At 35.6% G+C, this 22133-nt stretch overlaps 2 protein-coding genes, 1 long non-coding RNA gene and 1 pseudogene across 3 annotated transcripts in view; 2 read left to right on the top strand and 2 right to left on the bottom strand.

Annotated features, from left to right (window-relative positions):
• Positions 1-315: 315 nt before the first annotated feature.
• Positions 316-22133, bottom strand: part of LOC128172015 (uncharacterized) — a 65776-nt pseudogene continuing 43958 nt past the window's right edge.
• LOC128172017 (serine/threonine-protein kinase PRP4 homolog) lies at positions 10517-15375 on the top strand. The gene is made up of 9 exons (XM_052837786.1): positions 10517-11206; positions 11463-11658; positions 11817-11933; positions 12032-12085; positions 12197-13129; positions 13251-13420; positions 14295-14359; positions 14488-14582; positions 15082-15375. Exons 2-9 carry the CDS (start codon positions 11463-11465, stop codon positions 15198-15200), a joined length of 1749 nt encoding a protein of 582 aa, XP_052693746.1. The 5' UTR covers positions 10517-11206; the 3' UTR covers positions 15201-15375.
• LOC128172020 (uncharacterized) lies at positions 16574-18257 on the top strand. The gene is made up of 2 exons (XR_008242184.1): positions 16574-17119; positions 17657-18257. It is a non-coding gene; the product is annotated as an uncharacterized LOC128172020 (long non-coding RNA).
• Positions 17660-22133, bottom strand: part of LOC128172016 (uncharacterized) — a 184325-nt gene continuing 179851 nt past the window's right edge. Inside the window, exon 11 of the mRNA XM_052837785.1 lies at positions 17660-18159. The gene's annotated coding sequence lies outside the window, so the exon portion shown is untranslated. The remainder of the gene's footprint in view (positions 18160-22133) is intronic.

Raw genomic sequence — 22133 nt, 5'->3', positions numbered from 1 at the left:
GAGGGTAATAGAACAGATTATGAACTGCGTCTTAGCCAATCAGATTTCAGTATTTAACATGAAAGTATAACAAAATATTTTGCTAGAGACAGAATGAGGGACAGACAGACACACAAGGGTAAAACAGTATACCCCCCTCTCCTTTAGAGCGGGGGTATGATAACCATAAATGTTCAAATTGATAAAGATCTATCACAAATTTATTAATAGTCAGTTAATTTAAACTTCATATGTATATATGTTTTATGTTTACAATAATCCATTTTTAGTGAAGTGAAATTTGTATAATATTCCACACTCAGCAACAGACAGCCATGTTTTGATGATCACAAAGTGTGAAATAAACAGGAGTCAGTATTACAGTCCATGTGAATTATACACAGATCAATTTCAGCTGCAGATGTTGAACAAAGTGACAAACAACATGTGTGGTTTTGAGAGCAGACTAGATTTGTACAGAAACATTTACAACCTGTCAATACCCCAGCTATCTCCATTCTACGGCTGCTGTTGAGCTGGACATGGCGTCCCCATCAGGACGGGGTGTGTCTTCATCTACAAGTCAACCAGTCATTAATTAGCGGTTAATTATTTAATATCATACAGGTTATGCAATGATAGAGCTACATCTACAAATTATAAGTTTAAACTGATTACACTGACACATGCTTTTATATTTATCTATTTAGTTAAACCAATTCAATTAACTTGTACCAAAATTACTTATTACCAATACATGCCTCATCATATTAATCACAATGACCATTTATTCTAATTAACTAAATACAATGACATGTGACTGTACATCTAATTAATGAAATAGATACAGCTAACCCTGTAACAATGAGCTGTTTATATTGACAAACAATCACACAGATAAACAAGTCTTACATGTATCTTATTGACTGATAATTAACACGGACTGTGTGTCTTAGTTAACTATATCTAATTAATGTGAATGATTATGACTCAGACCTACCTGTCAGAGCGTCCTGTCTGGTGATATACCTGTATACTACCACTGTCTTGTTGGACGGTGATCCGACCCAGAGACAGTGAGTGTTGACATCATAACTAAGGCTCCATGGTGAGAATATCCCTGATGGTCTTACCAGTAGATGTGACAGGAACTGACCGTCACTGTCTAACATATGTACTGAGTCGGTTTCACCATCACACACCAGGATGTGTGACAGCGCGTCAGTACAGATTCCACATGGCTGTAGTCCTGATCCTGATGGATGTCCTGTGTAGGAGAAACGATGTCTTCCTCCACGCTCTGTCACCACTACAGCACCAAACTCAGAAAAAAAGTTACAGTCAGACACCACGACATCACCATTGTTGTTCTCTGTTATATAGTTAGGATCACTATACAGTCCCATTCCTGTGTTGTCGTTCTGTATGGTTTGTGTGAGTTGTCCACTCTGGTTGTACCGGGTTACCTTGCCCATGTTGCCTGTGCCTGTCCTATTGTTCCACATCCCGACCAGTAGATCCCCAGTTGACGGGGACCAGTACACACACTGTTGTCTCCATGTAGAGTCTGTTCTCTCTATAAATGTGGTGGTTGTTTTCATATCCTTTGACAGTTTGTTGATGTTATAATTACTACCTATATAAATCAGTTCACTCTCACTGTTCACTGTGTGTAATCCATTAGACAATGTATAAACACTATCTGAATGCTCCACACGATGTAGAGGGACACCTGTTGTGTCTGTCAAGATGATATTGTCTTCATCATCACTGATCCAGACCCGGTCTGATGTCACATAAGAAATGTGAAAACAACCACCAACACCTGTCACTGTGAGAGAGTGAAGTAACTTCGGGGGAGACATCAGTTTCAGCAGACACTGGTTTCCTTGCTGTGGTTTTTCTGTCCCTGTGGTTGGGATTTTACTCAGTGACTCCATCACATCAGCAGTGGCTGGATTCAGATCTACAAACATCAGACACAAACAGTCAGATGGATCTAATTGATTACAAACATTACATCTTGTATTATAATGATTGGTACAGCAATGTTTGTCTGTCACAATGAATCAGTTATCATTATCAATTAATAATAAACATATGTACATGTATTTAATTACGGTAATTCATTCATTTATTTCTGAAAAACATACATATATCTGATGAGTCAATTATATAACAGACATGTAATGTATTTATATGTATGTGATGTTGATTGTTTATAAATAAATATGTACTTATATTATATTGACAAATGATAAAGATCACATTCTATATATGTCCGACTTGTGACTACATATTATATAATTTAAAATGATAATGACTCAGACTTACCTGTCAGAGCGCCCTGTCTGGTGATATACCTGTATATAACCACCGTGTTGTTGTCCCCTGATCCGACCCAGAGACGGTGAGTGTTGACATCATAACTCAGGCCCCATGGTGAGAATATCCCTGATGGTCTTATCAGTAGATGTGACAGGAACTGACCGTCACTGTCTAACATCTGTACTGTTTTGGTTCTACCATCACACACCAGGATGTGTGACAGCGCGTCAGTACAGATTCCACGTGGCTATAGTCCTGATCCTGATGGAGGTCCTGTGTAGGAGAAACGATGTCTTCATCCACGCTCTGTCACCACTACAGCACCAGACTCATCGTCATAGTCAGACACCACGACATCCCCATTGTTGTTCTCTGTTATATAGTTAAGTTTTCTATACAGTCCCCGTCCTGTGTTGTCATTCTGTATGGTTTGTGTGAGTTGTCCACTCTGGTTGTACCGGGTAACCTTAGCTGTCTCTGTATCATTATTATCCATCACGACCAGTAGATCCCCAAGGGACGGGGACCAGTACACACACCGTGGTTCCAATGTAGAGTCTGTTCTCTCTATAAATGTGGTGGTTGTTTTCATATCATTTGACAGTTTGTTGATGTTATAATTCCTATCTATATAAATCAGTTCACTCTCACTGTTCACTGTGTGTGAATCACTGACCCAGACCCGGTCTGATGTCACACAGGAAATGTGTAAACAACAATCAACACCTGTCAGTGTGAGATATTGATGGAACTCAGCACCAGACGTCAGTTTCAGCAGATACTGGTTTCCTACGCGTCGGTTTCCTCTCTCTGTGTTTTGGATTGCACTCAGTGACTCCATCACATCCTCCTTGTTGAGTGACTCAGTCATGGAGAGCTGGCTGGTGTGGAGTGTAAGATGTATCTGGGGGAGGGCTGTCTTTATGGAGGAGAGGAATTGTAGTGCACTGAATGTGAATACTGGCTGTACATATCTGAGTTCATATTCCTGAAGGCTGACAATATGTCTGCTCATTTCTATCATCTGTTTTAAACATCTGTGTTTGAAATCAAAGTCACAAAACACATTTTTCATGAAATCTTTTCTCACTTTGTTAATGAGATGTTTCAGTGTCTGGGCCTTTGTTAACATCTCTGATTGATAGCGGGAGAATTCTGTGTGACAGGTTTTGAAATCAGTTTTGATTCGTGGCAGGAGAACAGGTCTGTAAAAGAGAGCCTCACTTCTGATGGTGTGAATGGTTCCTCTGTGTTGTTGTTGCTTTGTTTTATAGGCTGTTTGTATATCCATAATTTCGTGCTGTCCTTGGCCATAGAAAAAACTTCTGAATCGGTGCGATTGGTCCTCGGAGCAAGAATCACACACAGGAACTTGACAAGCTTCACAGTACTTTATATAAACATGGCTAGGATGTCTCACACAGATCTCTTGTGTTGGGATGTAGTTGATTTTATCACGGTGTGACACAACATCATGGTCTATTGTTTGGAGATCTTTTACATGGTTCTCTTTACACTGGGGACACAGATCACATGGACACGATACACAATGGTACTCTGTGTCCCCCGGACACTTATAACACTTATGTGCTCTATATGGGGAACTTGCTGTGTCCATGTCTACATCTTTGAATCACAACCTGTTTAATAAAAATAAAAAGTTTTAGAATTATGTCAACCACATTCTCTCAAAACTATCTAATAATATAATTAATTTATAAAATATCATTATATATTTACATCATCCAGTGTCTTTGTCTGTGATAACACTACGTATCGATTTTGTACTATATAACCCATAACACAAATGACGCCAAATTGAGGCGCCGGCGGTGTTTGCTTATTTATAGTTAAAGATTTAATTGTACGATGGCTTAAAATTATATAAATATAAGTAATAAGGAATCATTCTTTGAATATTATGTGGTGATAATTTCGGTCGGGGCTTGATCAACGAAGGGCTTTATTGGATTTGATCACGCCCCGACCAAAATTATCACCTCATAATACTCAAAGAACGATTCCTTATTCCTTATATAATATCATTTTGTGTGTAGGAAATATATAAATTTAAACCAGCCTTTATTTTAAAATAATAATATTTTTTCATTCATAGATAAATTATGGTCTATTATCATCAAATAATAAAAACACTCGACCAGTAGATAATTTTCTTTGTTAAAACTTTGAAAAATTTCTTTTTGACATTTTCTGCTTAACATTGGTGACTTTCTCCCTCCCTCTTTTTTCTGCATCTGCTTCATACATTCAGTGCTAAGTATGGTATCTCTCTCTCCCTCTTTCTCTCTCTCTCTCCCTCTCTAACATTCACTTTTTAACTTTCTCTAATTCTCTCCCTCTCTCTTTACAAAATATAAACTGTCTTTTTCTCTCTTTCTGCCTCTAATTCTCCTTCCTTTCCTGAGCAACATGTACTCTTGCTCTCTTTGTCTCACTATCTCTGACCTTCTTCATTCTCTCTCTCTCTCTCTCTCCCTCTCTCTCTAACATTCCCTGTTTAACATGTACTCTTGCTCTTTCTTTCTCTACCACTCTCTCTCTCTCTTTCTCTCTCTCCAAAATATGTACTTTCTCTTTGTTTCTCTTTCAGTTTTCTGATCAACATGTACTTTTTCTCTCTTTGTCTCATAATCTCTGACATTCTCCATTAATCTCTCTCTCTCTCTCTCTCTCTCTCTCTCTCTCTCTCTCTCTCTCTCTCTCTCTCTCTTTCTCTTCTTTTAGATATTTACTATTATCAGACATTATCTGCCAAGGAAATACAAGTGCTCTTTCTTCCAGTCTTTCTCACATGTATGCCAGCTTTCTGTGTCTATTTTTCTCTCATTCAGATGTATGTTCTCTCTTTGCTCTCTCTCTCTCTCTCTACTTTCTATCATTTGTTTAACATGTACTTTTGCTCTTTTTCTCACACTTTTTCTCTCTCTCTCTCTCTCTCTCTCTCTCTCTCCAAAATATGTACTTTCTCCTCTTTTTCATTCAATTTTCTAGAGAACTTGTACTCTTGCTCTCTTTGCTCTCTCTATCTCTGACATTCTTAATTAAAGTCTCTCTCTCTCTCTCTCTCTCTCTCTCTCTCTCTCATATCTACTATTTTCAGACATTCTCTGCCAAGGAAATATAAGTGCTCTTTATTCCAGTCTTCCCAACATGTATACCAGCTTTTGGGGTATATTTCCCTCTCAACGAGATGTATGTACATACTATCTCTCTCTCCCTCTCTCTCACACTTTCTTTTTTTAAACATTTATTTACTCGGTTATTGCTGCTAAATATGCAAGCTTGCTCTTCTTTATCTTTCTTTCTCTCTTTCACTTTTTCTTACTAACATGTCCTCTCTCTCTCTTTCTTTCTTTCCCCCTTTCTTCCTCTGCTTATCGTGTACTCTTGCTACTCTCTTTTACTTCTTTGCTTCACCAGAACTTTTGCTTTTTCTCTTTTTCACTTTTTTAGCAACTTGTGTTCTTTATGTTTGCGCTCTCTCTCAAACTTTCTCTGTTAAAGATTTACTTTGCCTCTCCTTACTTTATTTCTCTGTGTTACACAACCATTATATCTCCATTCCTCTGCTAAACATGCACTTTTGTTTTTACTCTCTTTCTCTCTCTTCCTCTCTCATTCCCTTTTCTTCAAACATGTAAATGAACTCTTGCTCTGTCACACATGAACTCTCTCTCTTAAATCTGTACTTTACCTCTCTCTCTCTTATTCACTGAGCAACATGCAATCTTGTTTTTACTATCTCTGGCATTCTTCATTAAACATTCTCTTGCACTCTCTCTCTCTCTCTCTCTCTCTCTCTCTCTCTCTCTCTCTCTCTCTCTCTCTCTCTCTCTCTCTCTCTCTCTCTCTCTCTCTCTCTCTGTCTTCACTATTTTTACACCTTACTATCAAATATTATCAAATATATGTAAAATGAGAACTTTCCAAATCATATATGAGGTCATTTATATTAAATACTGGCTTATGACATATGATTGGCTATCCCCCTACCCTGGTTGTTTGAATGTCCCCAATGGGCAGATAATTGGACAATATTCCGGCCCTGACATTACCACTAGGATATGTTATTCTTGTTTACAGATCAACCATCAAATGGGGATGAGGGCAATAGCTATATTGTCAGTTCCTTGGTAAGAAATTGATGCAGTCCTCGACCTAGGCCTTCGGGCAACAGATCTTACCCCAGGACCAACACAATGACTACTGCCCTCATACCCATTTAAAAGATGAGTACTATAATGTCTATGAATGACACAGGACAACGAACTTGTGATAGCAATGGGTCTCCGAAATGACTCAGGTGACCTAAAAATACAAAGTATAGCTACACAAACATAGTGATATTACATGAATGCTATATAGCTACACAAACATAGTGATATTACATGAATACTATATAGCTACACAAACATAGTGCTATTACATGAATACTATATAGCTACACAAACATAGTGATATTACATGAATACTATATAGCTACACAAACATAGTGTTATTACATGAATACTATATAGCTACACAAACATAGTGATATTACATGAATGCTATATAGCTACACAAACATAGTGATAATACATGAATACTATATAGCTACACAAACATAGTGCTATTACATGAATACTATATAGCTACACAAACATAGTGATATTACAAGAATACTATACCACATAAACTCTTTCTTTGCTCCATCAGTCCACTCTTTATTGATACACAAGGAACTGTAAAGAGACCTCAAACTATCATACTGTTATTTTCTTAATACATGTTCAAGTTGCAAAACCTATTGTCTTTTTTTAATAGGTTTACTAGATTGATGTTGAGCAAAATCAATACCACATAAAGACGCTATGTTGAAAACAAGCTAATACAGTGAAGATGAGTTAATGCGGTGAAGTCTCCGATTCCCGGTCGTCTCTGATTCCCAGTCACTTCTATAAGTTTCATGTCACACTCTAATGAAGCAGAAACAACTTTATAAATACACTGATCACTAACAATGGGCCTTTCTGTATTTGATCAGCATAAAATATTTGAAGGTAAACATTTACTGTCCAAGAAACGAATTCGGAATCAACATGATCAAGCGCTTTTGAGATGGAGATTTTCACACGTCTTTGACATACTACTTTCACTATTTAGCGGTTGATGTAAAAGTTATGGTCGATTTTTAATAGCTGAAAAATAATGCACATGCATTCACTTATATGTCAACAATTGTTCATATTAATTAATAAGTGCTGGATTAAATTTACAATTATTAATTAATCAAACTGAAGTTGTCAAATTGCAGTGTACAATTAGCCCCCCCCCCCCCGCCAATTTTCCCCTTCCTTTGTACAAGGATTAAATTCTTATATGAACTTGACCCTCGACATTTGAACTTGAAATTTAATATTTTTTCTTGAAGAACTCCTAACAACCCAGCAGGCATACGACGTTGTACCAACGTTGAAAATACGTTGATCATGGTTGACGACGTTGATCAACCAAACTACAACATTGTGCGACGTTGAAGAAAAAGACATTATCAACATGACAAATTTTCAACGTTAGTTAGACGTCAGATATTCTGACCAATATCGACCAAATTTCTCATACATATATTTATAAAATTGTATTTTTCATAATTTCGTGTAATTATTGAATTCTGTAATTTGTGGGCATAAAAAGTGAAAAAAACATCATCAGTGATGGCAAAAAATCGCACATGTAAAGAATTTACATGTATGCGGAAAGCGCGCGATAGGCATTGATCTTGTAACCCCCCCCCCCCCCCCCAAATATCTACACAGCTTGAAATGATTTAAGTAACTTTATGAATCATTTATATATATAGTGTTAATGAATAAAACTGTTGATAGTGAAATAAATTCAGTTATGGCGAAAGTTAGCGCATGTAAACAAATTATGCGGCAAGGTGCGCGATAGCCATTGATCTATTGCACACCCTCCATATCTGCTCAGCTTGAAAGCGCATGCTGGCCAGACAAGTATTAATTACTGGCGCGAACAAATTACCGCAAAGACAAAGAAAAAAAAACAAAGAACCAGTGTCCAGCTGGGGATAAGATATCCTAGCTGGGAAGCCATTTTGAACGCCCTTCCAAACTTGAGACCGTGAGGAGCAGCATTTATAAATTCTACATCGACCTTTAGTACAAGGACATTTTGGATTTCATCCTCTAAAATAGTAAAGTAAGTGTTTCTTTCAATTATATAATGCATGTTGTATAATGTTTTTATTTTTTTCCAAGCTAGAAAAAAATGCTTAACCGCATGGCGCGTGTTTTTGAATTCATCACTAACGAACAGAGAATGCATGTAAAAATTGATCGATCTCTAACTTACATTAGTCTAATAATATCAAAGTATTGTTAGCCTTGAAAATGTCTTTAAGTTTTTGGTGTTTTTGTGGTGTTTTTATTTTTATTTTTCACCACTAACGTTAGTAATGTTATGTACGATAGTTCACACGTATCACGAATGACTCTTTGGACGAGTTAACTAAGAGAATTTCCGATTTACGTACAAGTTAACAGAAGAGTGAAACTATAAATAGAATTGGGATTTTATTGTTGTTGTTGATCTTTGGTCTCCAACATAACGATGCAAGTTTTAATACTCAATAAGTGTACCCAGGCAACTGATCGAAGCCGTTTTGTAATACAGTATATAGAAAGTAATAATCTTATCTTTTACCTTCGATGGTCTTTAAAGGAAAACAATAAATCCTTTAACACTAACAGTCCATATTCAATTCACAGTATTGAAGACAGTACTTTAGGCCTAGTATATAAGTATTTATATTTGTAATGATTATGATGTTAATATTAACTCAAAGTGATGATATTATTTATAATGGTTAATCAATACAAACAATAGAAACAAAAACTAGCTGCACGTGCATGTATTTTTTTGTTCTATTTAAGACATGGCCTATCTCAGAAACTGGAGACGGTACAATACATTTGTTCATGCGCTTGCACAATCAAGCAGCAGTGAAAATGATGTTGAAAATCAACTGCAGGCAGTTGGGGGCCAGCAGACAACTCCTGAAAGGTACACCTCCTCTGTGCAGTCAGATTCTGGGGAAGATCAGCAACAGCAGCACATTAATGAACCAGCAGATTATGACAGTGATTCTTCCATGTCCGTTGTTTTAACAAGTGATGAAGATAATGAAAATGAGCCTGAGGAATGTTTACCATCACAAATTGCAGAATGGGCTACAAAGTTTAAATGCACTAGATCATGCATTAATCATATACTTGAAATTTTTAGAAAGCAAGGCCACAGAGTACCAAAAGATGCACGTACTTTACTTCAGACACCTCAAAGTATTGGTATCATTAGAAAATGTGGTGGCAATTATTATTATTTTGGGCTGCTATCAGGACTTACGAAAACTGTGTCATTACATCCAAATCATTTTGAAGATGAAAACTCAATTAAACTTTCATTTAACATCGATGGAGTACCATTATTTAAGTCTTCCTCGGTACAATTTTGGCCAATCCTATGCAGTGTCAATAGTTTTGAACCATTTATTGTTGCTTTGTTCTGTGGAACAAAGAAACCAGACTCAGTTGAGGAGTATTTGCTGGACTTTGTTGAAGAACTTTGTAATGTTGAAAATACTGGGTTTCAATTGAATGATAAACATTTTGCTGTGATCATTGACTCATTTATTTGTGATGCTCCTGCAAGGTCATTTTTGAAATGTACTAAAGGACACAATGCATACTTTGGATGCGATAGATGCACAATTAAAGGTGTATGGCGTGGACGTGTTGTTTTTAAACAACCAGACGGCATGAATATGCCGGAAAAGAGAACTAAAGAAGATTTCAATGAATTGCAGTATACTGATTATCAATTAAAGAGGTCACCTTTAGTTGATATTGGTATCGATTGTATCAAATCGTTTCCGCTTGATTATATGCATCTTGTGTGTCTTGGTGTGATGAAAAGAATTTTGATGTTTTTAAAATCAGGACCACGAGAGTGCAAGCTATCCCATCTGTAAATAGAATTACTTTCGGACAAACTTGTTGCTCTGAATGGGAAAATGCCTCGAGAATTCGCAAGACAGCCACGTTCGCTTGAGGTTCTCGATCGATGGAAGGCAACAGAGTACAGGCAATGCATTCTATACACTGGCCCACTTATTTTCTGCAACATAATGCATGACCAAATGTATCAACATTTCCTAGCTCTAACGGTTGCCATGTCAATATTACTTGACTCCAGAGATGCTTCTAGGAATCACTACCTGAATTATGCAAAAGAATTGCTTGAATACTTTGTCAAGAAAGCACCCCAGATATACGGAGAGACATTTACTACCTACAACATTCACTCTCTTGTACACATAAGTGATGATGTTAAAAATTATGGTGTTTCACTAAATGAACTAAGTGCCTTTAGATTTGAAAACTATCTTCAAAAGTTAAAGAAATTTGTGAAGAAAGCACAAAATCCTATTGCTCAAGTTGCTAAACGGTTGTTTGAACTGGAAAGAACTACTGTCAAACCATGGATGAATGTTTCAACAACCTATCTTTCCACAAAAAGAAAAGACAGTTGTTTACTTTTAAAAGATCAGTCGTTTGCATTTTTGCAAGAAAAAAGAGAAAATGGAGAATTGATATGCAAAGTTGTTTCACAACAGAGACTGGAAAATTTATTTATTAATCCATGTGAATCGAAATTAATAAATGTTGCCGTTGTGAAAAACACAACATTGCAGAGGCATGGACGGGAAAAAATAATCAGAAAGCATGACATAGATAGAAAAGTTGCATGTTTGCCTTATGATGGGAAATATGTGCTGTTTCCTTTGCTGCATGGAATTGAAAGGCAATATTAGGATAAGGTTGGTTTTTAGCACTATCAAGTATTGTAAAGAGAGATATATATTGCTAAATTAGTTCTACCGGTAATTGTAATTTCTTTAATACTGAATTGGTGACTTTATAATAAAATATATGTCGGATAATAATTTTTTTTTAAACATTACAACTCAAAGAACTCTTTTCTTGTGACATTGATGACAAAAAACAAACTATGTTATTTATTGAACAACATAATATGTTTAAGCATTTTGCTTAATTTTGATTTTTTAAATTAAGATGGACAAGAAGTGGGTAAGAGCTGTGTGGAGAGAGGATGAAAAAGAGATGGAGCTTGCCATACCCAGTGTATGGGTTGAAGGAAATCGCATAAGATGGCCGAATACATCAAATGGAAATTCTGCACTCAAAGAATGCAAGAAACCTGCTGACAAATGGCTTTCATTTGATCTGATAAAGATCAAGTTTTCATCAGGTAACTTCTTAATTTATTGATAAGAAACCAAGTAATTTATGTTTGAAGATGTAAAAAATGTAGGGAAGTCAACAAAGTTAACAAAGAATTTTTTGTATACATTTCTCATCAAGTCAATTGTACCTTCTCTTCATGCATTGTTTTTCTTTTAAATAAAGACGACTATCGAGAATGTGAGGACTATGATGAGACGACAGCGGTGGAATCTGAGTGTGACTCAGAACCAGTAATGAAAAGGAAACCAAAAAAGAAGGTCATGAGTGACTTTATTATGGGTGAGCTTGCAATTTATCTACAAACTTGAAGATTCTTTTATTTGTTATTTACTTTGATATTTTGATTAATGAAATATATATAAATTTTGTTTAATTAGATTCTGCTGAAGACAATTCATCAATAAAAATGCAGAAGAAGTTACCTGTAGCAGGTTAGATATTGTTATGCAAATATATATCAAGATATAAAAGAGGACAATTTATTATGGTAATTCCTTTTTTTTTTGGAGCATTTTCCAACAATTTGATATATTATACTTCAGCACCAGTTATGCCGCCAAAACCACCCCAAAAAATCTCTTCTAAAAAAAACCAAGACCAGTCATCACTTCAGTCGTCCAGGTCTCGATCACCTTCACCTTCTACTAGAGATGAAATGGAAACCAGACGTAGCAGGTCTATTACACCAAGCAAGTCCTGGGCTAGTTCAAACAGTCGGGAGAGCTCGATGAATAGGTCGATGTCACCAAGAAGTCCCATTCGCTCAACACAAAGGTCCAGAATTTCAACATCCAGAAGTCCAATTCGCTCAACACAAAGGCCCAGAATTTCAACATCCAGAAGTCCAATTCGCTCAACACAAAGGCCCAGAATTTCAACATCCAGAAGTCCAATTCGCTCAACACAAAGGCCCAGAATTTCAACATCCAGAAGTCCAATTCGCTCAACACAAAGGCCCAGAATTTCAACATCCAGAAGTCCAATTCGCTCAACACAAAGGTCCAGAATTTCAACATCCAGAAGTCCAATTCGCTCAACACAAAGGCCCAGAATTTCAACATCCAGAAGTCCAATTCGCTCAACACAAAGGCCCAGAATTTCAACACCCAGAAGTCCAATTCGCTCAACACAAAGGCCCAGAATTTCAACACCCAGAAGTCCAATTCGCTCAACACAAAGGTCACGAATCTCAAGGTCCAGGAGTCCTGTTCAGTCTTTGAACAGCTCAAGATTTTCAAGATCAAAAAGCAGAGACAGGCATCACAATAGGTCAAGGCACTCTATGTCACAAAGCAGTGAAAGGTCAACCCTGAGAAGAGAAAGCCCAAAAAGACTTAACAAAGGATCTGAACATTCCAGGAGCTATGATAGGCCTTGTAGCAGGTTAAGTGTAGAGAGCACCCCAACACTTCCATCTCTTTCTAAGCGAAAGCAGCATCAGTCCTCAACAGACTCCTTTCCCATGACCGAAGAAAGTGAGTACAGTTAGATGTGTTACAAATTTTCAATTCAAGGGACCTTTTATGAGACTAGAATTTTTGCTTATGATGCCTTGGGTGTTAAATGTTTAATACTTAGTTATATTCTGTTTCACAGGATTTCAGAGAAGAGTCCTCTACCTTCTTGTTGAAATAAGAGACCGTCTTAAGAGTCCAGTAACAACAGCTTCAAATACAGAAGACGTTGATCTTGTTACCATAGACTCAGAAGAAGGATTTGAAGCCTTAGACAGAAGACTTGAAAACAGGGACTTTAAAGCCAGCTTTGTAAGTAATTGAAAATAGATGTAAATTGTCATGTTTCGTGTAGAATTATGTTGTATTTTTATATACATACTATACATAATGGGCCTGCCTTATGTGCCAGCGGGCAAGAAGAGGTTAGGTGAGGTGAGGTGAATATACATAAACTCTAAATTCTTGATCAAATGAGGGGAATTATTCTTCAAGTTAAATCACAAGAAGTAACCCTCAAAGATTTTCTCTAACAGTCAGGAATTATTACCAAAAAAAATTAAACCTTTGGTGCTGGACTCAGGTTTTTTATTCTCTTGATATGACACAAAATGACTGAAATGCAGAATTAAAATTAGAAATTGTGTATAGAATGAATATAATGTTCTCCTTTATTATACATTTGAGCATTGAATCATTATTTTATGAAAGATATTGTATCATAACAATAGCGGTGTGTGCATACAAATTTTCATAAATAACTAATGCGCATTATAAAATTTGTATGCACACACCGCTGCAGTTATGAGACTATATCTTTCAAAAAATAATGATTTAAAGCTTATATTTACATTTTTCTAACTTCTTGCTTTGTCTGCAAATGTGATTTATATGTCAAAATTTCTATTTTATTCTAAGGATAAATTCAAATTAATGGAATAGCCATTGTAACAGCCACAAGCGTGAACTTTGATTCTCGCTTGTGACGTTGCATTTTACAGCGTTCAAAGTTTGTTATGTCACGGTTAAACTCGTCATTTTAACCTTTGAGTTCCGTTTGTGTGTTACGGTCTTATTACTTCATTATCTTTTCACACACTTTACATTCAAAAAATATTTGGAATGTAAATTTATATATTGCAGTAACACTACAAAGTATGAATGAAAATGAACAATTGCATTTCAGAAATTCTTGCTTCAAGAGATTGGAGGTACAGATGGTACTGACCACATGAAGAAAGCAATGTTAAGGTAAATAAAGAATGATGTTACTGAATAATTAAAGATCATTTATTGAAAAAATCAATGTATGACATTGTATTCAGAGTGATATGAAACACTAAGTATTTGAAGTATGACATATTTCAATTTATTTTCAGAACTATGACAAACTCGTACATGGCTGGTCTAAACATGAAGGGAAAACGGGGAAAGAAAGCTTTTGGTTCCTCCCAACTCTACCTCCTTATAAAAGGTAAAATGTTTTCTGATTTTTACTACTGTCAAATTTCTCATTTGTAGTACATGTAGATTGAAACAATTAAAACATAATTTAATTAGTTGGTGCAGACGCAGAGTACTGTAGATTCCTCATTTTTCATGATTACTTCATTTTGCGATTCAATTATTTAATGCATCAAATTGCTAGAACACATAATTTTTATCATATATATTCATTAAATTTACACCTGCCAAAAATTAATAGGGAGATCATAGAATCCGCGAGATGTGCTTTTGGCAATTTTACATGGATATTAATTCCTTGTGTTTAATTAGGAATCTACAGTATACATCTATTTAAAAATGGTGTGTTATCTTTATGGCAATCTTATTGAAATTAGATCCCGTGATCTGCAAGGAAAAAGCCACTGGAGCAGATCAAAGGATCCAATTTTGGTTGAATTGTCTTTATGTAAAGAAAAAAATATATACAGAGGAACATATATTATAAAGCACCTTTATGTCTGTTTCAGAAACTGTATTGACATCTCATACACAGTATACAGAATCAAAATTCAATGAAGATTTGGCTAAATTCCTAAAATATGCCCCGGAGCGTGTGGGAGGAGGTGGAAGAAGGAGAAGAGATTGACTGTTTTTCACGTTCACTTGACCAGAACTAATGATTTTACTCTTTTTCATCTTCTTAAACTAATGTTTTTGTGAAAAGCTGGCTACAGATGTGAGCTAGGTTATCCATCAGTGATTTTAAGTGATACTTTCAATTTATTTAACTGTTTCTCTCTTGAATAAATTGATTAATGATATTTGTTCTGGTGTCATGTTGTTCATAAAATAATTTGAGGCAAAATGATTCACTGCAATTAGCGAAAAAAAATCAGTGTTCAAGGTCAAACAGTTGTAGCATTTCAACCAAATATCAACTAAATTTAAACGTTGTAACAACGTCAGAAGACGTTAATTCAACGTTGAAACACCGTCAGATATCAACGTTGAATCAACGTCAAAATTTCAACGTCCATTCAACTTTCATATTCAACCAAAATTCAACGTCATTTCAACGTTGAGGCATGACGTTGTTTCAACGTTGAATCAACGTTGAAATGCCTGCTGGGAAAGTGTTAACCGTTTATCAGATTTTTTAAGAAAGTCTGAAACTCTGCCTGCCATTTGACTCCAGACCGCGTTTTAGACTACGCCTCCGAATAAAAATTCCAGCTCCAGTTAAACTCTGTAGAACTTGGCGAAAATTCATGGGATTGTTTCTCACACCTAAATCTAATTGCCTTCCAACTTTGAAATTAAATGAACCATATTAAAGAAAGTTATCCACTCCAAAGGCATCAAACCCTCGTCCAGAGCAACGAAATTTCAACGCTTCGATATTTGTATCTAATAAATTCAAGCTAAAATTCACTGAAAATCTGTGTTTACATTTCTATAAGCTCCCTGTCACGACTTGTGTTGAAATTCTACGAAAGATAACTCTTCCTTCCCAGACTTCGATTTTATATGAATTTAGTTTACATTTTCTTTCAGTTTGTTTATTTACCAACTTGGCAGAAATACAAGACTGGCCTTAATTCAGTTAAGATCTTCCATACTTGTAATCCACAAATGCATGACAGTTAATAGATTTCTAAGCAAGTGCATTTCAAATCAACAGGAGAATGTGCATCAGTTAAGCCGACGTGACATTTCCACACCTTCAAATACCCGCTGGAGACCAGAGTTTGACCTGGCTTGTTTATTTCTAAGTCAACACTATCCGGCCACATTGTTTACAAGCAGCACTGATTTTATTAATAAACTGATGAACAAATACTGTTCTCTCAACCAATCGCTAGGCGCCTATCTATTCTTCAGGTTTCACAACATTGGGTATTAACTTCAGATGGACGGAAGAAAAAAAGGCACTATTTCTATAATAGTGAAGTTTATATAACAACATTTATTGCACGATCATGTTACAATTATGGATTGATCTTCAGCTTAGGACAGATATGTTATCAAAATAACGGTTTTTATAATTATACCAAGAATAAACCCAGCAGTCAAAATGAAATTCTTGAAACAACTTTGAGTACTTGGATGGAAAATTTATTTTGTAATTTGTTGTTGACTAGTCTCTAGTAACATCTTACTATAGTGAATCCAAAAGGAGATTGGTTTGTCAGTTATTTAGTTCGCCCCAATGAATAATTGTCTTGTTCTTGTACATAAATTTACTGTATCATATTCTTCTTTTGTACCAAATATTACAGTACTGTTTTACTAAGAAACAAAACGAAACTATGAATAAATATCACATTTATTGAGTTCTATCTATAGCTTGCTACAACTCACCAAAAATCATGTGTATACTTGTATTATGTATTTCATGGTTAACGTAAATAGACAGAAAAAAAATAAATTTTGAAGAAAAAAAAAGCAGTACACTTTAACTTAGTTACAATATTGTTCAAAAACTATTTACATAAACACAAGTTTTCTATTTACATGATCAATATAAAAAAATGTGCCAAATCCACCAATAATATTCTTATTAAGGTAGCTCCATACTCGTAAAATTCTCTGAGGAAAGTTGAAAAACTGAACTGATTTCGACTTAATAGACTTAAATGTCATCAATTGTTAGAAAAAATATACATGTCATCACACTTTTTGGGATGCCAGATAAACATAAACTAAAGCATATTTTAGCATTAGAAAAATGTATTGGTAAAATCTTGTATGCAGAAATTTGTTTTTGTTGTTCAATTTTAATGTCGGCTTTATCAGAAAACTGAAATTACAAAAATATTTTAAAATTAATCGTTGGAATAAGAAAAACTATAGCATTTAGACATACAACTGAGAGAAAAGTCAGAAAAAGAGTTATTTCCCCTTTGCATAAATAAAATATATAAAAATTTGGAAATTTAGTATAAAATTAAGTGCGAAAATATCTTTAACCTACCAATAATTCTAATTACATCCATGTGATTATATTCACATAAAATAAATAAAACTATCTTGCATAATTTTTATAGAATTTAAAGTTTTACAAAAATGTGTGACGTCACAGAACACTGGATCTACTTTAAGGGCATTTTTAAAAATCTTATAATTATATTTACTGATATTCAATTAACTTTCAGAGAAAAACACGTCAGGGGTCAATAACCAGTTTTAAGATGAACTTTATCTAAAAAATATTACAAAAAGGGGAATAACTCTTTATTCGTTTGTAATTGAAGAACTCAAATTTGAGTTACTCCCCTTTGAATATGATGTTTAATCAATAAACAAAATTTATTCTTTGCAAATAGGAAAAATAAAAAATCCTCAGATATAAGCCCCAATTTTAAGTAACATCTTTTTCCCATCACTAAATTACAGGGTATTATAAAAGCATTCAAAAGAATTAAATACACACTGTCAGGTGAGAATTTACTACACTCATACCAAGATATAATGGATAAGCCATGTAAGGGAGTATAAAAACTAATTACTGTAGAGTTTATGTACACATAAATAATCAAAATATAAATCCAAGTTACATGCACATCTCTGATATATGTACAATTGATCTACAAGACAACAACTACCTATCTTAAAAACTGTATGAAGAGTTATCCGTACAATGGGGGTACCCTATATGCAATATTCTGCGTAAAATTGACCAAGTTCGACAGCTGGTATTTTTTTTATACAAATTTACAACAACAACAAATCCAAGTTATATGCACATCTCTTATATATGTACAATTGATTTGCAGTACAATTGGGGTACCCTTCTCGCAACTGCCCGCCGGCGTGCCCCTTTCACCATTTCAATAGCTGGATTTCTCCTTAGAAAACTCGGTTCAAAAAATTGATATCAATGTAAAATGACAAATTACTATTTTAAACAGAAAACATACTGTGACATAAAATGATAAGACAGAATAATAAATAATTACTGTATAGTTCATGTACACAGAACACAGGTTAAACTAATGGCGCGTTATTTAAAACAAGTCCAGGTATCGGTCACTCCACAAATAATCAAGTTATATTAAATCTAAATTCTTCTTATTGTAGTAATGTTTCACATCAAATATGGTAACAATTGGCCGTGTAGTTTTCAAGAAGAAGTTCAACATGTAAAATTGTAAAGGAAAGACGGACGACACACACCACACGATGACAGATAAAGACCAATTGTAATAGGTGACATGAGTGACTCTGGTCAGTGCGTACTTGAAGATAATGACATCATATTGCAGTGAGTGGTCTACGTATCCAATGTCTGTTTTCTGTCTTCCTCTGTAAGGATTTCAAGGAAGGTGTTCTATTTTCTTCCCCCAAGGTCAAGTAAAATTGGCCCATCTACAGGAAACAGAATAAACTAATGAATGATTTAGTTAGTGATCAACACCAACATGATATTACTCAGATATCTGTGAGCCAATGCTCACTAGTAATATCCCCACTCTGATGTAAATATACAAAATAAGCAAAGTCGACTTAAACAGGAAATTGATGTCCAATTGGTACAAAAATAGATCCGAGCGTATCATGGCATGCCTAAACAAAGAATGTGTTAAAATTTCAAGCATATGCGATCAATAGTTGCTGAAAAATTCTTTACGAAAATTCGTTTGAAAATTTAGGCCAAAAAAAACCAAAAGTTGTCATTTAACAGGTACAAACATATATTCCAACGTATGGCATGCCTAAACAAAGAGTGTATTGAAATTTTAAGCACCGGCAACGATCAGTTGTTGAGAAAAATGCGACAGAATTTTTTCTTACAGACAGACAGACGAATGTACAAAAGGGCGGACAGACAGACTGACACACAAGGGTAAAACAGTATACCCCCCTCTCCTTCAGAGCGGGGGTATGATAACCATAAATGTTCAAATTGATAAAGATCTATTACAATTTTAATCATTCATTTTTTTTTTACATTCAGGTTTTATAGACTTCATATAAATATTTATTTTATGTTGATGATAATTCATTTTTAGCAAAGTAAAATTGGTATAACATTCCACACTCAGCAGCAGACAGCCATGTTTGGATGATCACAAAGTGTGAAATAAACAGGAGTCAGTATTACAGTCCATGTGAATTATACACAGGTCAATTTCAGCTGCAGATGTTGAACAAAGTGACAAACAACATGTGTGGTTTTGAGAGCAGACTAGATTTGTACAGAAACATTTACAACCTGTCAATATCCCAGCTATCTCCATTATACGGCTGGTGTTGAGCTGGACATGGCGTCCTCATCAGGACGGGGTGTGTGTTCATCTACAACAAGTCATTAATTAACTGTTAATTAAAATCATACATGTTATGTAATGATAGAGCTACATCTACAAATTAAAAGTTTAACCTGATAACATTGACACATGCTTTAATATTTATCTAATTAATTAAACCAATTGAATTAACTTGTAACAAAATAATGAATCACAAATACATGTGTCAGCATATTAATTACAATGACATTATATTCTAATCAAGTAAATACAGTGACATGTGACTGTACATCTAATTAATGAAAAAGATACAGCTAACCCTGTAACAATGAGTTGTTTATATTGACAAACAATCACACAGATAAACATGTCTTACATGTATCTTATTGACTGATAATTAACACGGACTGTGTGTCTTAGTTATCTATATCTAATTAATTGAATGATAATGACTCAGACTTACCTGTCAGAGCGTCCTGTCTGGTGATATACCTGTATATAACCACCGTGTTGTAGACCTCTGATCCGACCCAGAGACGGTGAGTGTTGACATCATAACTCAGGCTGCATGGATAGAATATCCCTGATGGTCTTATCAGTAGATGTGACAGGAACTGACCGTCACTGTCTATCATCTGTACTGTTCTGGTTGTAACATCACACACCAGGATGTGTGACAGAGGGTCAGTACATATTCCACGTGGCTTTAGTCCTGATCCTGATGGATGTCCTGTGTAGGAGAAACGATGTCTTCCTCCACGCTCTGTCACCACTACAGCATCATCATCAGACACCACGACATCCCCATTGTTGTTCTCTGTTATATAGATAGGTTTTCTATACAGTCCCCATCCTGTGTTGTCGTGCTGTATGGTTTGTGTGAGTTGTCCACTCTGGTTGTACCGGGTTACCTTGCCTGTCTGTGTATCATAGTTATACATCCCGACCAGTAGATCCCCAGTGGACGGGGACCAGTACACACACCGTGGTTCCCATGTAGAGTCTGTTCTCTCTATAAATGTGGTGGTTGTTTTCATATCCTTTGACAGTTTGTTGATGTTATAATTTCTATCTATATAAATCAGTTCACTCTCACTGTTCACTGTGTGTAATCCATAACCACTACATGAATCCTCCACACGATGTAGAGGGACACCTGTTGTGTCTGTCAACATGAGTTTGTTTCTATCATTGACCCAGACCCGGTCTGATGTCACACAGGAAATGTGATAACAACAATTAACACCTGTCAGAGTGAGAGAGTGAAGTAACTCGGGGGGAGACATCAGTTTCAGCAGACACTGGTTTCCTTGCTGTGGTTTTTCTGTCCCTGTGGTTGGGATTTCACTCAGTGACTCCATCACATCAGCAGTGGCTGGATTCAGATCTACAAACATCAGACACAAACAGTCAGATGGAACAGATTGATTACAAACATCACATCTTGTATAATGATTGGTACAGCAATGTTTGTCTGTTGTAATGTATTAATTATCATTAAAAATAAATAATAAGCATATAAATGCATCAAATTAATTCATATATCCATTTATTGTTGATAAACATATACATATATCTAATGAGTCAATTATTTAACAGACATGCAATGTATTCACATCTCAGCATGTGATGTTGATTGTTTATAAATAAATATGTACTTACATTATATTGACAAATGATAAAGATCACATCCTATATATGTCTGACTTGTGACTACATATTATATAATTTACAATGATAATGACTCAGACTTACCTGTCAGAGCGTCCTGTCTGGTGATATACCTGTATATAACCACCGTGTTGTTGTACCGTGATCCGACCCAGAGATGGTGAGTGTTGACATCATAACTCAGGCTGCCTGGTGAGAATATCCCTGATGGTCTTATCAGTAGATGTGACAGGAACTGACCGTCCCTGTCTATCATCTGTACTGTTTGGGTTCTTTCATCACACACCAGGATGTGTGACAGCGCGTCAGTACAGATTCCATGTGGGTCTAGTCCTGATCCTGATGGAGGTCCTGTGTAGGAGAAACGATGTCTTCCTCCAAGCTCTGTCACCACTACAGCACTGAATGAGTCAGACACCACGACATCCCCATTGTTGTTCTCTGTTATATAGATAGGTTTTCTATACAGTCCCCGTCCTGTGATGTCGTGCTGTATGGTTTGTGTGAGTTGTCCACTCTGGTTGTACCGGGTTACCTTGCCTGTCTGTGTATCATAGTTATACATCCCGAACAGTAGATCCCCAGTGGACGGGGACCAGTACACACACAGTGGTCTCCATGTAGAGTCTGTTCTCTCTATAAATGTGGTGGTTGTTTTC

Source organism: Crassostrea angulata, chromosome 2, assembly GCF_025612915.1.
Source record: "Crassostrea angulata isolate pt1a10 chromosome 2, ASM2561291v2, whole genome shotgun sequence".
Classification (NCBI taxonomy): domain Eukaryota; kingdom Metazoa; phylum Mollusca; class Bivalvia; order Ostreida; family Ostreidae; genus Magallana; species Magallana angulata.
The sequence above is the reverse complement of the archived record's forward strand: the minus strand, read 5'-3'. Positions and strand labels throughout refer to the sequence as shown.